We start from the raw sequence: 17,523 nt of genomic DNA on the forward strand, positions 1-17,523 counted from the left end.
ATGTCGTATGTCTGTCCCTGTCCAGCAGGTTCTTAGGGTAGCGACATCTATTAAGTTGGCGTGGCCAGAATACAATTATTCTTTAGTCTATGGATGGCAATGACACGCATTTGTAAAAATTTTTCCACATACATTTGGGTAATTTTCCGAAAAATTGAAATAGTTGAAAAATTGGAAAAAAATAAGAAATTGGAAAAATATAATTTCCAAGATTTATATTGTTCTACATTTGGAACTTTTATTGCAGTTTTATTAAGCGTGAATTATAAAATAAATTTCTATAGCTAAAAAAAGATTGTCCAAATGTCTATGTCATGTCCATAACGTAATAATTAAGTTTTTCAAAAATGGTTAGCAGATTTTAGTAATATTTAGGGTAGTATTCCAGAACTCTACTCAATGCGTCAACCGTGACCATGAGACCTGTAAAGGGCCCGAAACGTCGGTTTGTTTGAAAAAACAAATATACGCGATTTGAATCCGGAAAACTAGTTTCATTTCCTATGTGTAACAATCGCGAAAACCTAAGAACTCGACATTGAGTAGAATTCTGGAATACGACCCTTAGAAGGGCAACTGCAAGATTATCAATTTAGATCTGGTCACACTGGTTTTTCTCGCTTTGCTCTCGGCCGAAGGACTTTGTTTCCATGGCCAGCAATAAATTAAAAAAGAAATCGCCTTGGTCTGTGGTAGAGCGTGGTGGTTGTTGTCGTCAGCCATTTTAGTGAGTTCGTGATTTGACTGTTATTACCGGTAAATTTTATGTCCTTTACCTTAGCAGTGCAGTATTTCGAAGAAGTTATATTAGCCCATACTTATTAAAAGTGATTAACACCTGTAAGAGATCTACCAAACAAGCTTACAATAGAGGAATTGATTAAAAGTAGGAAGTACAAGATTTGTAAGTTAAAATGACCTACCTTATGTATTATTATTACCTTACCTATTGTTATAAAAAGAATACCTAATACTGAATGAGATTTTGACCACTTTGAGATCATTTTTCAGTACTCAGATAGTCATGTATATGCGCAAACTGCCTATAAAGGTGTCACCGTGATCTCGGCATGTCAGGAAGAGAATAATTTTTTTGATAGTGAAATTACATTTGAATATTTTTAAGTACGTTAGTATTTTAGGGCATTAAAATAAATAGACTGAATTGTACTGTAAATATCGTCGAAATACCTTCTATTTTCGGCTGTCCTCAGTTCGTATTGGACTTTTCAACTTATTTTCCCCATAATATCTCTACATCGTTTTGGCCACAGACATATAACTAGATAGACGCAAGTGTACGTACTTCGCGTGCCCAAAGTAAGTGGAACTCGCTTAGTTGCCGCTGCTACACTTCAGAACGCGCTTGACCGTTATCGTAGATGAACACCAGTCGAAAATGCGAAAAATGCATAATTGTGCCATTATAAACTGCAAAAGCACCATAACTGCGGGTAAATGGGTAAACAGGGACGTTTCCTTCCACAGGCAAGTGATTTCGTAATCACACGATGCATAATTTATTTTAAAAACAATTATTTTGGGTTTGTATGAATTTCGAGGAAACAAATATGCAACCGAGTGTATGCCTCATGATTTGTAATACATTGCTGCTTTTATTTGGTGCAATATATTTGTGATCCTTTGTTAATACACCATGAATATCGAATGAACGCACTTTTGTATAACATGTTCAGTTTCGTGGTATGGTTGCTTGTAGATTTCTCTGGCCAAATTTAACATTTAGTGATGTATGCGTTAAACAACCCTGTTCTCGATTCTGATCGATTTTGAAAAGAAGGGGACGAAAATTACTATGACCTTAACAATATTATAAAAATATTCTATAATTCTTTTGTTATAATGTTTAGTAATGTTTTGTTTTTTGTCAGTTTTGTAGTATCTATTATCCTATTGGAGACCTAAACATCTTCAGGACGCACTGATGTTATAGTTTTAAGTAATATATGAATATAATTGAATGTCAGTATAGTATAGGTTAATAAATAAATAAATAAGTATCAGTAGTATCTGTAATGTTGATAATTTTTGCAGCATGTTGCCTCGAATGTCTGAATATAGTGAGCAAATAATTACATACATCGCCAGAGATGTAGTATGAATAATATAAAAAAATATATAATTCAAAGTTTAATTATTTAAAAATATATAATTAACAGTGAGCTGTCTTTACAAAAACCTGAAGTTGATCATTCGTATGAGTTGCTTTCGAGGACTAAGGTGGTAGACCACCTAAGTAAAAGCTAGAGCTTTTCCCACCTAAGATGCTATCCAAATATGCAGAGCAGCAATGTTAGAAATCTCAGATAGAGCTTCTCCCACCTAAGATGCTATCCAAATATGCAGAGCAGCAGAGTTAGAAATCTGAGATTATTATAACAAATAAAAAAAAATAAAAAAAAATAATCACAAATATATAATAATAATAATAAATAACTTTAGTAAAGCTCTTCTGATTAATAAGATTTTACCATATTTTGTCAGCAGTAACATTTTAATTTGTCTTTCCATTCATCAATTTGATCAATTACCAACAGAAAACCATGTAGTAAAATTAATTAAGGCAGTTGCAAGTTCATACATATATTGACTTGCATTTTCTTTATTTAAGTTAATCAATACGACCTTCTATTACAAAAAGATGTTATTATAATAAATTCATTTTATTGGAAGGGCAATAATTTTAATATTTGAAGTTGATTAAAAGTTAGTAATTTTCTTTAAGTAATCAAAATTTTTTTTAAAACAAGTAAAATAAAGGACTTAACTATCTTACTCCAGTATTTTTCTACTATATTAATATTACGAATACTTGTAATAAACAAATACATGAACAAAAATTATTCTATTTAGAATTGATTAATTGAATGCAATGCGCGTGTTTACGCGTATCTCGTTCAATCAATCGATTTAGAGCGAGCGGAAAGAGGTTTCCATCACGAAATAGTTCTTGTGACATCATAGTGGGTACAAAAGATGTGCCACGCTTGGTTTTCATACAAATTGCTGTACTTGCGGCGTCTATCTAGATATATGTCTGAGGTTTTGACGCCTTATGCCAACGCAAAATGCCCAACGGGCAGAATGTCAGAATAGCAGAATGCCAGATTCTCAAAATGCCAAATGTTAAAACGAAATGTAGTTTCCTTTAACTACTAAATATCTGATCTTTTTTTTATCAAAGAAACTTGCTAACTTTAGAGCTTCAATTAGATATTACTAACTTATATTGTTATATTGGTATGTACGCATGTTTTGAAATGCATTATTTTGTTAGGAATTCCAAATTAGTTAAAATTTAGAAGTTAAAGGAAACTACATTTTGTTTTTACTAAATAAGTAAAATATCAGAGCTTCGCTTCATTATTCAGACGAATGAAGTCTGGACATTAGTTTGTATCTCAGGAGGAGAGAGGCCTGTTCCTAGCAGCAACACTTGGCATTCTGAGAATCTGGCATTTTGCTAATCTGGTTTTCTGCAAATCTGGCATTCTCCTAATCTGACAGTCTGCCCGTTCGGAATTTTGGATTTCTGGCATAACACGTTGACGTTGACACGTCAAAATGCTTTACATATCATTTGAATTTAAAGCATTTTGCTGACTTCCGGGCTTTTAGGATTGTTAGCGCATTTTGCCAGGGAAATTAATCTGTTTTATTTTTTTTTATTGAAAAAAGTATACTATTTACGTACGTAAGTACGTAGACTTAAAAAAAATATAGGGTATATTGTGACCAAATTTCCATCTGTGAGCAGATTTCCAACTAGTCTAGGTCTAGTAGCATCCTAAGCTGAGATCTGTACTCACAGGGAGCCTTCAGACCTCACCCGCTACTTAATTTTTTAAATGGGCTCAGAGCCCTCAGCTCCCCCTTTTGTCTCATCACTTTTTCCAGCAATATTCATTTCAATAACATTAAAAATTATTTGAAAAATGTTATTTAAAAAATGAGGTTCTTTGGCTAATATAGATTTGTGAATAGTCTATGGTTGCACAGGACTGGACGGAAATAACTCGTTCAGTTCATTCAATTAAAGTTTTTGTTATCAATTAGTGAATCGAAAATTTAATCACAATCGAATGAATATCTAAGTGTAAGGATATGAAGGAGGATTTCAAATTAGATTTAAATTTGCGTTTATAGGTTATGTAAGAAAAAAATCTAATCTCATGTAATATCATTACTCAGTATTGAATCACATATTTATTGTAAAGTAATCAACAGTAAAATCACAAAACTCATTTCATTATATAAAACCCAGTTATTCCAACAGATTCATTCAATTAATTAATTAATTTGTAGTTGGCAGTACAGTTGACCATCACTAAACTATCTATGGTCGGGTCAATGATCTGTTTGTTTACTTTTCTAGTACAGTGGTTTGGAACAGATTATAACTATTATATATTTTTTTTGTAAACTTTCATGTTTGTGATTCGAAGAACCATCATCACCATACGTCGCCCAGTGCTGGGCATAGGCCTCACCCAACGATATCAATGACGATCGATCCTGCGCTGCCCGCATCCATCGGCTTCCCGCGACCTTTACCAGTTCGTCTATCCACCTGGTGGGGGGCATACCCACTGAGGGTTGTCCGGTGCGCGGTCGCAATTAAAGAACCTTTCCGCCCCAATGGTCATCGGTTCTCCTGGCTATGTGTCCCGCCCACTGCCACTTCAGCTAAGCAATTCTTCGAGCTATGTCGGTTACCTTAGTTCTTCTACGGATTTCCTCATTTCTGATTTTATCACGTAGGGAAATACCCAGCATAGCTCTCTCCATTGCCCGCTGACTGCCCTTGAGCCTTCTTATGAGGCCCATAGTGAGGGACCCATGTTTCTGATCCATATGTGATCACTGGCAATACACACTGGTCAAAGACTTTCGTCTTGAGAGACTGAGTTAATTTGGACGCAAAGATTTTTTGTCGTTTCCCGAACGCTGCCCATCCGAGCTGGATTCTACGAGAGAGCTCTTTCTCAAAGTTGGACTTACCTAACTGGACTGTATGCCCCAGGTATACGTATTGGTCAACAACTTCGAGTGTAGTGCTCCCAATTTTATCTGGAGCGGGTACAACATGGGCATTCCACATGACCTTTGTCTTGTCTATGTTCATCCTTAGACCCACTCTTTGGGAAAAACTTCTGAGATCTTCGAGCATTGTGTTCAGATCTCCCAAGCTCTGAGCCATAAGAACTATATCATCGGCAAATCGAAGGTGTGTTAGATATTCACCATTGATATTGATGCCAAGTCCTTTCCAGTCCAGAAGCTTGAAAATATCCTCCAACGCAACTGAGAACAGTTTCGGAGATATCACATCTCCCTGTCTCACGCCTCGTTGCAGTTGGATAGAATTAGAGCTCTTATCCTGTAATCGGACTGACATAGTGTCGTTTTTGTATAAGTACCTTAACACCTCGATATACCTACTTATAGATAGTCTACTTGGCACTTTTGGAGAGACTGCGGCACTGCCCAGGGCTCGATCGAATCAAAGGCCTTCTCATAGTCCACAAACGCTTAGCAAAGTGGTCGGTTATACTCCTCGGTCTTCTGTATAACCTGCGGCAGCTTATGGTTGTGGTCTATAGTACTAAAACCCTTTCGGAAACCGGTATGTTCGGGAGGTTGGAAGTCGTCAAACCTGCGGGCGAGACGATTCGCGATAACTCTCGAAAACAACTTATAGATATGGCTCAGAAGAGAGATTGGCCGATAGTTCTTCAACGGTGTTTTATCACCCTTTTTGAAGAACAGGACGAACTCGCTTGTGCCCCATGCCTTCGGCGTTTGTCCTTCGACGATGACAGAATTGAAAAGCTTCTAGAGGAATTTAAGTATCGGCTTGCCGCCAGCTCTTACAGGTTCTGTAGTGATTCCATCATCGCCCGCCGCTTTGTTCTTGAGTTGTTTGAGAGCCACACTAATCTCATATAGGCTGACGTTTGGGATATCTTCGGTATAATGTCGGGTAAGCTTGGCTCTGGGGTCTTTAGCCTCGCTTTCAACGGGTGCTTTCGTGGAGTATTGCTGTCGATAGAAACTCTATATCTCCTTCAGGATTTCAGGCTTACATGAAATGATGCTATCGTCATCAGTTTTCAGTTTCGTCAGTTGGCTTTGCCCAATCGATATCTCGCGAACACATTGGAGCCTTTTTTCCGCTTAATGGCTTCTCAAATACGCTCTGTATTAAATTAAGGTAAATAAGTAAGTAAGATATTTCAAGCCTTATGTTGATATTCAATGTGTCTCGTACCAGCCGGCGATCGCTTCCTGTTTTAACTGTGTTGATCACAGAGACATCATTGAATATATGCTTTTTCGTCGACATGATAAAGTCAATCTCATTTTTTACTTTACCGACCGGACTCATCCAGGTCCATTTTCGAGTTGGAGATTTCTTGAAAAAGGTGCACAACATATAGAGGTATTCCTTTTTCATGAAATCAACCAACATGCGGCCTCTGGCGTTCCGTTGTTCAACTCCAAATTTCCCAACTTTGCATTGAGGTCACATCACAACCGTGTTGGGTTTTGTAGCTATGCATGGCTTTGGAGATTTCCTCATACATAGCCTCCACTTCGTCATCTGGGTGTGTCGAGGTCGGAGCATATACCTGAATGACATTCAACGAATATCGTTTTGATATTCTGAGTATCAGGTATGCCACTCTGGTCGACACACTTCCGATGGAAATCATGTTGTTAACAAAGGACTTGTGGACGATAAACCCGACACCCCCGAGGGACTGTTGATCGCCCTCCCGGTAGTACAGTAAGTTGCCGGAGTTAAGGATTATCGAGTCCTCCCCCTCTCTTCGGACTTCAGGTAGCCCGATGATATCCCAGCGTAGTTTACTGATAGCTTCTTCCAATTCTACGAGATTTTTTTTCTCGTTTGCCCAGTTGAAAATAAAATAAGCTTTTGCCTCTGGTTTAGTAGAGATTTTTTATTTTCTCTATTCCCACTACTTCAGTTGTCCATCCTGTCTCTACATTAGTTCTGTTGTCCAGTCCCAGTTAGTTGATTGAACTATAAATAATTTCTATCTTGTTTGCACAGTTGAAAATATAACACGCTTTTTTTTTTACTGAACTCAGTCTCAATTTTTAATTATTTTTAACCATGTTGGTGGGACCACAAAAACAGCAAATTACTCTTCGCGTCCCACACGGAAAATAGGCGCTTTGTCGTCGAGTTGCGGATACCAGCCCGTTGCACCAAGTACCAAGTGCTCTTCGCGTCACCAATTAGTCACTACGATGGTACTACGAATCTGGTAGGGTATCAACCACATAGGTTAATGAAGAAATGAGGACCTTAATTTCATCAGTTCTGTCAACTGAAGAAATGGGGAAAATGAGTCTCGTTAGTTCAGTCAACTGAACTAGTGGGAATAGAGGGATGTGGTAACACCCTTAAACAGTAATAAGGTCACACACTGGCTACCTTTATTTCATTTGTTTGTTTTTTTTTAAAGCATTTGTAACGTAAAGAAAAAGTCTTCCATGAAGCAGAAAGGAATAAAAAGTTTAAACAACCAATAAATTTCGTCATTTTCATTAAGACGAGATTATCATACTGTTGAAATATATGGCTCCCAGACCCTTTGGTAGATAATACACCATATGAACAATGATAATAAATATTTCACGTGTTACATCCTTGTCTTTTTAGAACATGGGTAACGTCAAACGTTTAAAGAAAAAGAAGAACTTTCCAGTCAAGTCAAAAGTGCCAAAAGAATTAACAACATCTATATCACCAAATCCTGTTGCTGTCCCATTTGGCTGGACAAAAATTTGCAGACTATGTGAAGCGAAGGATGGACCTTTTCTTAACATTTTTGATGCAGATAAGACTGTGGCTAAGAAAATTTCCTATATATTGCCATTTGTGGTAAGTATCTCAAACTGTTTTCAAATTCAGTGGTATAAGCTTTCGTATCTTCTTCCAATTTTAAGTCTACAGAATGCCTTAGATTACAATGGATGTGAAGGGTAAACCTAAAACCTGCAACTGTAATGTGTCCTAAAGTTAAATGTGATTTACTACTTTATATTTAATAATTTGCCTTGCTGGAATCACAAAAATGCAATTGCGAACGTAATGCAAAATAAAACAATGTCTAATTAAAACATGACTAACAGTAGGTACATTATACATATACAGCCGGTAACACATAGAGCTGGGCCTTGAACAAGTCTATCTTCTTGCAATGGTTCTTATATTTTAAACACATATTACAGTAAACGTGCTATTGCCAGAATACACTCCTTTGTTAAGCATTTTAACTATGTTATTATGTATTGATTATTAACGATCATTTTTTCATTCAAGGGGAAAATTGTCGTGAAAATACTTTTATTACTTTCTTTAACGAAAGTTAACATAGACTTATGGGACCCAAATTGGTCCGGCCCTAAAGAGGCTAGGCGTAAACCTCTTTAGTGGAGACCTGTCCCTAACAGTTGGACAATAGTTTAGTTAGTAGTTTGATTTTATTTTGAATATCATTTTTTTGGATTTACATGAACACTTAGCTTTAATGTGGTGAAACATAGCTTATTATTTATAGACATTATTGATGAGCCAAAAAGAAATGGCCTTGTACTATCTTCATTTCTAATGTTCTTGTTTTGTTTATAGTATGGATACTTAGAAATAATACTGACAGCGAAAGTGAAGCAAGTCATTTTATTCATAGTTTGTGGGAAATAAGATGGAAATAAGCAATCTTTAGGTGTGAATTTTATAGAATAGTCTAACTTTGTTCTTTAAATATTCTTCTTATGGTAACCAAAATATTCCATAAAATGTAGTCAACACTAAAATTGCCTTGGTGACGTTATGTATTTTTCTTATATATTTAATTACTCATGTGATCTTGTTTATTTGATTTTGTATGTTGTTTTATATAATAATAATATTGCATTTGAGTGCAGTGCGAATGCTGTTGCGTATAATGCTCTAAGCGCATCAATGTCATTTATAATGTATATTAGCCCGTAGCTGGTATGAGCGGTATTTTAACTATGAATACATATTTTGTAATTATTATTTTAAATACTTTTGTGGTGTCCGGTTAGTAGTAACGATTGTAGTATTTTGTAATATGTATTTTGTTGTTGTAATTATTAAATAAATTAGGTCAAATATTTTGTATTTTATATTTTCTATACACCTCATGAAAGTATTTGTATTTCGAATTTTAAATAGATGTAAGAAGGTATTTCGTAATTGTTATATTTTAATTAAGAAATACCAGTCTTAAGATTCGAAATTAACAGTGTCTGCATAATGTGTACCTTACAATTTAGCAGGTTTATTTTTGCCCTGTAACTAATACGTCTCAGCCGTTCATAAGAGTATTGTAAAATGCTTGCGGCACTTTGCTTCGTGTAATGTTTTAAGTTAGTGGCTCAGATGTAAAATTGACGTGTTTTGTTACTTTCCAGATAGCAGAAAATGATGAACTCCCTCACAAAATCTGCTTCCGTTGTTCGGCTAAGATTGAAGAGCTAGATGAATTCATACAAAAGTGTATTAATACTCAGGCAAACCTTTCCAAAGCAATTGGGAAAAATGGTCCACTTTTCACTAAAACCAAATCTCGAATACTTTGGGAAGAGCAACTCAATAAATCAAATGTTACCAATGATGATATTTGTGATGCTGTTATTAAAAAAGCTATGGAAGGGATTAAATCTATAGACTTGACAGCAACATCTCATAAAGAACCCAGAAAGTTACGAAGTGATAACTTCAAAACGTCATTGGAAAGTATAACAGAAGCTGAAAATGAACTTGATGATACGGATCAGGTGTTGCCACAACCCACACCAAAGCCCACCACAACTGTGAATGATAAAAGTATCTTAGAAAGTTCACCTAGTGCCGTAAATAAACGTTACGTAAATAAACCTCTTTTAAAAGGGCTTGCATCAACAATAAACTTCCGAAAACCTAGTCTCTTTAAACCAGTTATAAACACAACAGAAGCAGTTTCCGTTCTTACTGTAAATAAAGTTATTAAAAAAGAAAAAGATGCTGAAGTTGAAAAAACTTTTTCATTAGGGACTACTGCGGATAGTACGGCTATTGTAAAATGTGCACCAGAGCCTGACCCCGCACCGTTCGATATAATGGATCATGTGATTACTTTAAAGGTTACTGGGGTTGGTACACTATTCCAGTGCCAACTCTGTAAAAGGAATTTCTTGAAAAAAGATGTTTTAGCTACTCATGGATGCACTACACAAAAACTTGATTTGAAAAATCGTTATATTCAACCAGCTCTACCTAAAGCACCAGTTGTTAAGTATATAAATACCAGAGAAAATAAGACAGAACCAGAAGAAAATAACACTAATCCAAATGTGGAAGCCAAAAAGTCTGAAATTAAACAATATAGACCTGGTCCAAAATCTAGAGTGGGACCAGCAAGCCTTCAGAATGTTATAAATGACTCCCCAACGGTTAACTCTAGTACAGTTGAGCGTCCTTCATCCAGCAAAGAAACCATAAAAAGGCCTTGTAGCATGGATGATATTCAAGAAACTCCTTCTAAGATAGTAAGATTACAACCTCGTATTGCAGAAACTACATCGAGTAATACTTCAAAACCATATCCAGTTGGCATTTTTCAAGCAGTACCTCATCATTCAAGAGTAACTTCAAATCCTGCTCCATTTTATGCTTCAGATGCCAAAAAACAATCTTGCACTGTTATTCAAACAGATAGTCCAGGCAAACTACTTATATCAACCAAGCCACGTGTTGATCTTGAGGTGGCTAGAAAACCAAACGCCAATCTTGAATCACGAAAAACTTCTATGGTACAGCCATTCAGAGTTACTTCAGAGAATGCAGCTCCAACTAAACCTCAACAATATTTTACTTTTATTAATGTAGATCCATTGGTGCAGCCATCATACGTTTTGCCTACAGGTGAGTAACCAGGGATATTTTATGCACGATAACTCGACAACTTTTATTGATGGTAGTACTGCCGCTGTTAGCTAAAAGGGCGCATATGACGCTTTCAAAAAATGAGTTACGTATACCGCCGTGATCAGTAAAAGAGGCGAATCTGCCACTGTTTTTATTTTTTGTTTAGGTGGATTAGGTATGAAGTTATCGTAAGAGAAAAGGGCGTAGGCTCACACTATGGTCGAACTATGTTAAATAATAATAATAGTTTTTTATTCAAGACAACAGATCCACTTGTTAGTTTTACGAAAACCTTATGTACTATATTAGTTTACAGTTCAATATTTGTAAATGTAATGAAATAAAATGCAATAAAAAATTGAAATAAAATATTACAAACTGAAAATGAAATGACTTAAAAAAATAATTGAAATAAAATAAAATACACTAAACATTCAACAACAAATTGAAGTAAAAAATAAATTAAAAAGCAGAAAATAAGATCAAAATTGCACTCCACATTTGATCTACGTTTTAATTTAATTTTAAAATTTAAGTGGGTTACCAACATATCAACATGCCTACAAAATGCTCAAGCATGGGCTCTGCTATTTTACAAGTAAATATTTTCAGAATGCTGTTGGAACTACTACGTGTTCCATGTAGCAAGGATGCTGTCTTCTTTCTCATCAGGGCATGAAAGTCATCAGTCCGCGCGTCTGTGAACGTGTCAGATGCACAAAATGACGCGGCAATCCCAAAAGCGCTCTGAAGCCCTAGATGTTTAAAGCCGAGAGACCCAGCACCCCAGCAGCACCATATCGTCTGCGAAACTCAAGCGGCTGACAGCTACGCTAGCTATCCAGCAGCCTACTGGTTTATTACTGAGATTCACGAGTAGCTCATTTACGTACAAGTTGAAGAGTTTCGGTGAGGTAATTCCCCCCTATTTCACCCCGCACTCCAACCTGTACGTGACAGAGTTTCGCCGCACTAACGTTATTGTCTTCATGGTAATACCAGAACCGCAACAACCTCAGAACTTCCTCCGGAATGCCGCTCTCTTCAGCTTTACCCATAGAAGGTCATAACTCACAAGATCGAATGCCTCGAAAGGTCCAGAAAGCATGCGTACAGTGGGTTCTCTCGGTAGAAAATTTACGCTGAAACCCAAATTGAGCAACATACAGGTTTATAAATTGATCCAAACTGGTGTCTAGCAGACTGTCCAACACCTTCGCTATCACCGTTGCCAATGAGATCGGTCTATATTTAACCACGTCCGAAATATCGCCTGTTTTATTCTTTACCAGTGGAACAACTATCGCTTGCATTGTTCCCGGAGAAGATAGGTGTATGATATAATTACTTGATGCGATTACATACGGTGACTTTTAGCAGCGACACAAACGCGCGTTTGCATCGCTACACTTGCAATGTATAGGCGGTTGCATCGATGCAAACGTGTGACTGCATCGACGCAGTCGCTTATGTTGAATCATTAAAAACGTGTTTGCATAGCGTTTGTGTTGCACTTGAAGTCGCGCGTGTAGGTAAATGTCTATATTATAGTGCGCGCGGAACTAGCTGGCCGCGCCTTAGGTATGTGAGCGGTGGGACGGGGAGGCGGGGGCACTTGATGTCATTACTCAGAATACTCAGTTCGGCGCCGGACTTCGCGGCGGCAACACACGTTGACAGTTCTGGCTAGTTTAGACAAAACGCACAAGAGATTGCAATGTCAAGATGAGTCCGCCGATAAAAAGACAATCTAAGGAAATAATATTTAAAGTGCATACGTTTTTTAAAAAACGGAAAGCCGATGTCAATAGTTTAGAATATAAAACTGATGCGAATATTCATAAATTAGTGGCAGAAGCAACCGGGATATCAGAACGAAGTGTAAGGAGAGTGATTGCTCAAAGTAAAACATCCTTGCAAAATACAGGGGAAGCAAAATTTAGTTCTCCACGAAGGCCAAAAGAGATAAAAAAGAAAATACAAGTTGATGATTTTGATTTAGGAGTGATAAGAAGAAAAATAAATCAGTTTTATACGGTACAGAAAACAAATCCAAGTCTACGAAAACTAAATGCTGTGTTAAAAGAGGATAATATTTTAGATTGCGGATTAACTTATTTAAGAGAACTTTTGCACAAACTGGGATATTCATTTAAAAAATGTAAATCGAAGAGATCCCTTTTATTAGAGAGACCAAACATTGTTGAATGGCGAGTGAAATATTTGAGGGCCATAAGAAAATTCAGAGAAGACAAACGAAATATATTCTTTTTGGACGAAACTTACGTTAACCAAAGTCATAATGTCCAAAAATGTTGGCAATCTTCGTCGGAGCCTGGTGTTTATGCAGATATAGGCAAAGTAAGGCGTTTAATAATAGTTCACGCTGGTAGTCGGAACGGGTTAGTTGACGATGCTCTGCTAATTTTTAAATCAGATTCAAAAACAGGAGACTATCATGGAGACATGAACTCTACAAATTTTTACAACTGGGTTGATCGAAAGTTAATACCTAAACTTCCACCTAACTCAGTCATAGTTATGGACAATGCAGCTTACCACTGTGTGCAAGTTGAGAAGAAACCGACTATGTCCTGTATGAAAATTAATATGCAGAATTGGTTGCAAAATCATAACGTGCCCTTTTCTCCCACGATGGTCAAAGCTGAACTCTTGGGCTTGATTAATACGACCCAATCAGAAAAAATATACACGATTGATGAACTTCTGAAAGGTGCAGGTCATACTGTTCTAAGACTACCTCCATATCATCCAGATCTCAACCCAATCGAGCTTGTGTGGGCAAATATAAAAAATTGCCTGGCCAGAGATCACATTAATGCTACATTGGACGAGAAAATTACAATACTAACAAGACTATTTTCTGAATTTTCTGCCGAACAATGGCAAAAATGCGACGACCACGTACAAAAAAACGAACAAGAATACTGGAATCATGATATGAGATATGATACTGTGATGGACGAATTCATTATAAACTTACAAGATGATTCTGACTCAAGTTCAGACAATTCAGAATCAAGTGATTCAGAGGATAATATGTCAGAGTAATTTCATATCTATAAATACAAAGTCGTGTTAGTTACACTAATTAATTAATAATAATTTCATAAATGATTCAAATATGTCGGAAGAATTTCATTTAATTTGTTTTTGGTTTATTTTACTTTTAATTGCAATGTACGGACAACAGCAAGTCCATCAATACATAAATGTCAAATTTATCCAATCAATTTTATACTCTATTCCCTGGACTTTAAGTTGAAAATCAATTGAGGAAATCTGACAGTTTGTGGCGGCCTGATGTGCTGCCGACTGTACATTGCAATTAATTAGATAGGTATAATATAAACTTGTAAAAGTTCAATTGGCTTTAATTTTTTCTTTTCAATAACTGAACAATTATTGTTCACGATATCTCGAGATTGGTCGTCACTGTCTAATCTCATGTGCGTTGCGAGCAGCAAGCAACCCGCCCCCTCACCCCTGTCCCTACCTAAGGCGCGGCCAGCTAGTTCCGCGCGCACTATAGCGACCGCATCCCGGCTGAATCGCTGGAGTCGCGTTGCTAAAAGTCGCGTGTCAAACCGCTCTTAATTAAATGAAAAGATGCAAGTCACGTTCAACTTTCTAAGTCTCCCTCAGTGTAATCTTTACGTGCATGTAGTTATTAAAAAAATGTTAATTTCCCATATGACGGTTATACAATGCTCACATAAATTTAAAATATAGTGCAATTGGAATCGTGAAAATGCTAAGTTACGACAATGAAAAACCACGCTAACGTTAACAATAGTGTTGTAATTAATTATGCCAAGTAGAAAAGGCATAATGGTTACGGGCTTCTTCTCTAGTACTGAATGTTTTATAAAAATTTTTTTACTGTGATGAATTTTACGGTGAAAAAGGGTAATAATTAAATAATTAAGCATAAATAAAGTTCCAAATTTTGCAAATAATACAAATTTATCTTAGTGCGTTTGCAGAAAGTGTCTACGTTTTTTCATTTGGAGACTGCAAATGTTTTTTCATTTGATTTCTTTAAACATTATTTTTAGGTCTTGAGTTTTTGTCGCAAGCACCCTTTCAACTAACGGCGAATAACCCAAATCATGTGGGATTAAATCTAATTATAAGAAAAAAATGTAATGACCACTATTGAATTGTGTCTAATTTATTACATATGCGCAACGAACTCTCAATCTCATAGTGCAACAAATTTTTGATAACTTAAGAACTCCGAGATTACAAGTTTTATCCAAAAAGATTTAGAGCGCATACATGGTGCATTAAAAAATAGTCTTAGTTTATTTTTCAAATGTCTAAATTTCTAATTAAAAAAACATCGTGCTGGTCGTTAACGATATTACGATCATTACATATTATGGTTAGTTCTACCATTATTATAAAGGTTGTTGAGAAAAATCTTCTGTACTTGCCATGCAATCCAAAATGAATTAATATATATGTACTATGCATGCTGACTTACATTTTATACCCTTTTGCTTACAGATAACTCTGCTCAGGACCATAATTCAAATGAGAGTGGCGACAAACCGAAAACCTACACATGTAATATGTGTAATGAGAAATTCACTAGAGAACAAAAGTTATTGGCTCACATTAAATCTCACTACAACAAAATGGATGAAAAACTGCAATCTAGTTGTGAAAGGGCTGGACCAGCTAGAAGGAAGAAGTCCTAAGATTCTAAAACGAGGTAGTAAAATTCTAAAATGAGGTAGTAATGTTCTAAATGTGGTGGTTGAACTGTCTCCGTGGCTGAACGGTTACCATGCTGCAATTCCCAGGCCGGAAGAAATATTTGTATGGCTTACATTTATTTCTCTCGTGAGCGTGGGTGTAATTTGTAGTTGTGTACCTATGTGTGTATCCTTGGCACCCGCGATACAGGGTTTCCCTAGAGCGGGGCTATGGTTGTGTGTGTTATTTACTTATTTTAAAGTATAATTAGAATTTTAGTAAATTTTGTACCATGAGAGTAACAGTTAAAACTTTAATTGTAAACATAATGCATTAATTTTTCAATGAGAATTATTGCTTTTCAGATAAAAGAATATGAAGATCTGCCACATATAGTTTGCTCCATGGCCAGACACTACTAATGGAGACACAAGACCCAACACTATTTTGTGAATATTTATTAAAATACGATGTCACATGTAACGTTATAAATGTCGTAGTAAAAAATTATACGTTATATTGTGTAGTTGACCAGAAGAATTAGTACACTCACTCACAAGTCAAAGTATCGTTTGCATAAGATATAACAAGGAATTTTTTTTAACTTTTGTGTCTATAGGTGTGGCCTGCTGTACCAATCTATTGCATATTGTAGGTCCCTGTTACTGTTTTTATTGGATGTAGGAGAACCAAACCTGGAAAAATTGTACAACACTGGTTAGTCATGTACATGTTTCGAGTTATTGCTGGGCTTGTTAAGTTGAAGAGACCAAAAAAGCAAGAAACAGAAAATTTATTACATAAGAAGTAAATTCAACCCTCTAAACTCTGTGACTGAAATTGCGCGGGAAATGAATCAATCGAACATTGCAATATTCTTCTTTGAGCTTATCGGTGGTGCCTTTTTTTTTAAGATTTCTTCAGCATTTGCGAGTGGGTTTCTAACAGGAGTCGAATAATTTTATTCAGTCGAACAATTTTCAGAAACTAGCTGCTGACATCCATAGCTTTAAGAACATTTGTGTCAAGATTTCCGTCAAAGAAACAGATAATTGCACGTAGCAAACCGACATATTTCCAGTTTGTTTGGCAGCCCGGTAGCAGTGATAGTGTCTTTCCGGTTTCGTGTTATCGTTTAAAACGCTAATTATTTCACAAAATGGCAATGCAAGCGAGCTATTTTTGGTACGCAGTTAGCCGCCATGTTTAAACAACCCGAAGATTTATTAATTACTAGTTTAAGGAGAGACGTCAAAATTGTACTGGTTCCCTTACACTGAATATATATATATATATATATATATATATATATATATATATATATAATTATGGTAATGCTAAGTAATTTAAAAACGGAGAGAATTGAAAACTCGCCTTGTAATTCCGGATTTAATTTGGGATTTATGAGGTGTGTTTTGCAATATCATAAGAATTAGTAGTAGTGTTTCATGTCGATTTGAGTATGTCATTAGTTTTAGGCAACAAAATATTGCATATTGTTATGTTTAATATAAGTAAAGCATTTATAATATCCGGTCGAAAACCTGGTCTATTACTTTTGTTTGTTAATTTTGGATTTTTTAAATTGTACATTCGTTATACTATTGCATATAATTAAGTACGTGAGATGCTAGAATGTAATTCCGGTCTTAGGTTAACGGCAATGTGTATAATTCAGGAATTGTGTAGAATACCTAGTCGTTCTATACAATATCGGGTACCTTTAGGCAATGTATAGAATAGTTAATATTTTTTAACTATTATACACATTTCCTGAGCAGCGTATAGAATACCTAGGTATTGTATAG

General features: G+C 36.0%; 1 protein-coding gene across 1 annotated transcript; it reads left to right on the forward strand.

The window, feature by feature from the left end:
• The first annotated feature begins 700 nt into the window (after positions 1-700).
• Positions 701-16,976, forward strand: LOC113239459. Its single transcript, XM_026476485.1, has 5 exons — positions 701-904; positions 7,715-7,936; positions 9,496-10,987; positions 15,524-15,731; positions 16,081-16,976. Exons 2-4 carry the CDS (start codon positions 7,718-7,720, stop codon positions 15,715-15,717), a joined length of 1,905 nt encoding a protein of 634 aa, XP_026332270.1. The 5' UTR covers positions 701-904; positions 7,715-7,717; the 3' UTR covers positions 15,718-15,731; positions 16,081-16,976.
• Positions 16,977-17,523: the final 547 nt, after the last annotated feature.

The sequence above is a fragment of the Hyposmocoma kahamanoa genome, unplaced genomic scaffold (genome assembly GCF_003589595.1).
Source record: "Hyposmocoma kahamanoa isolate Upper Pololo Valley unplaced genomic scaffold, ASM358959v1 99879, whole genome shotgun sequence".
NCBI lineage: Eukaryota > Metazoa > Arthropoda > Insecta > Lepidoptera > Cosmopterigidae > Hyposmocoma > Hyposmocoma kahamanoa.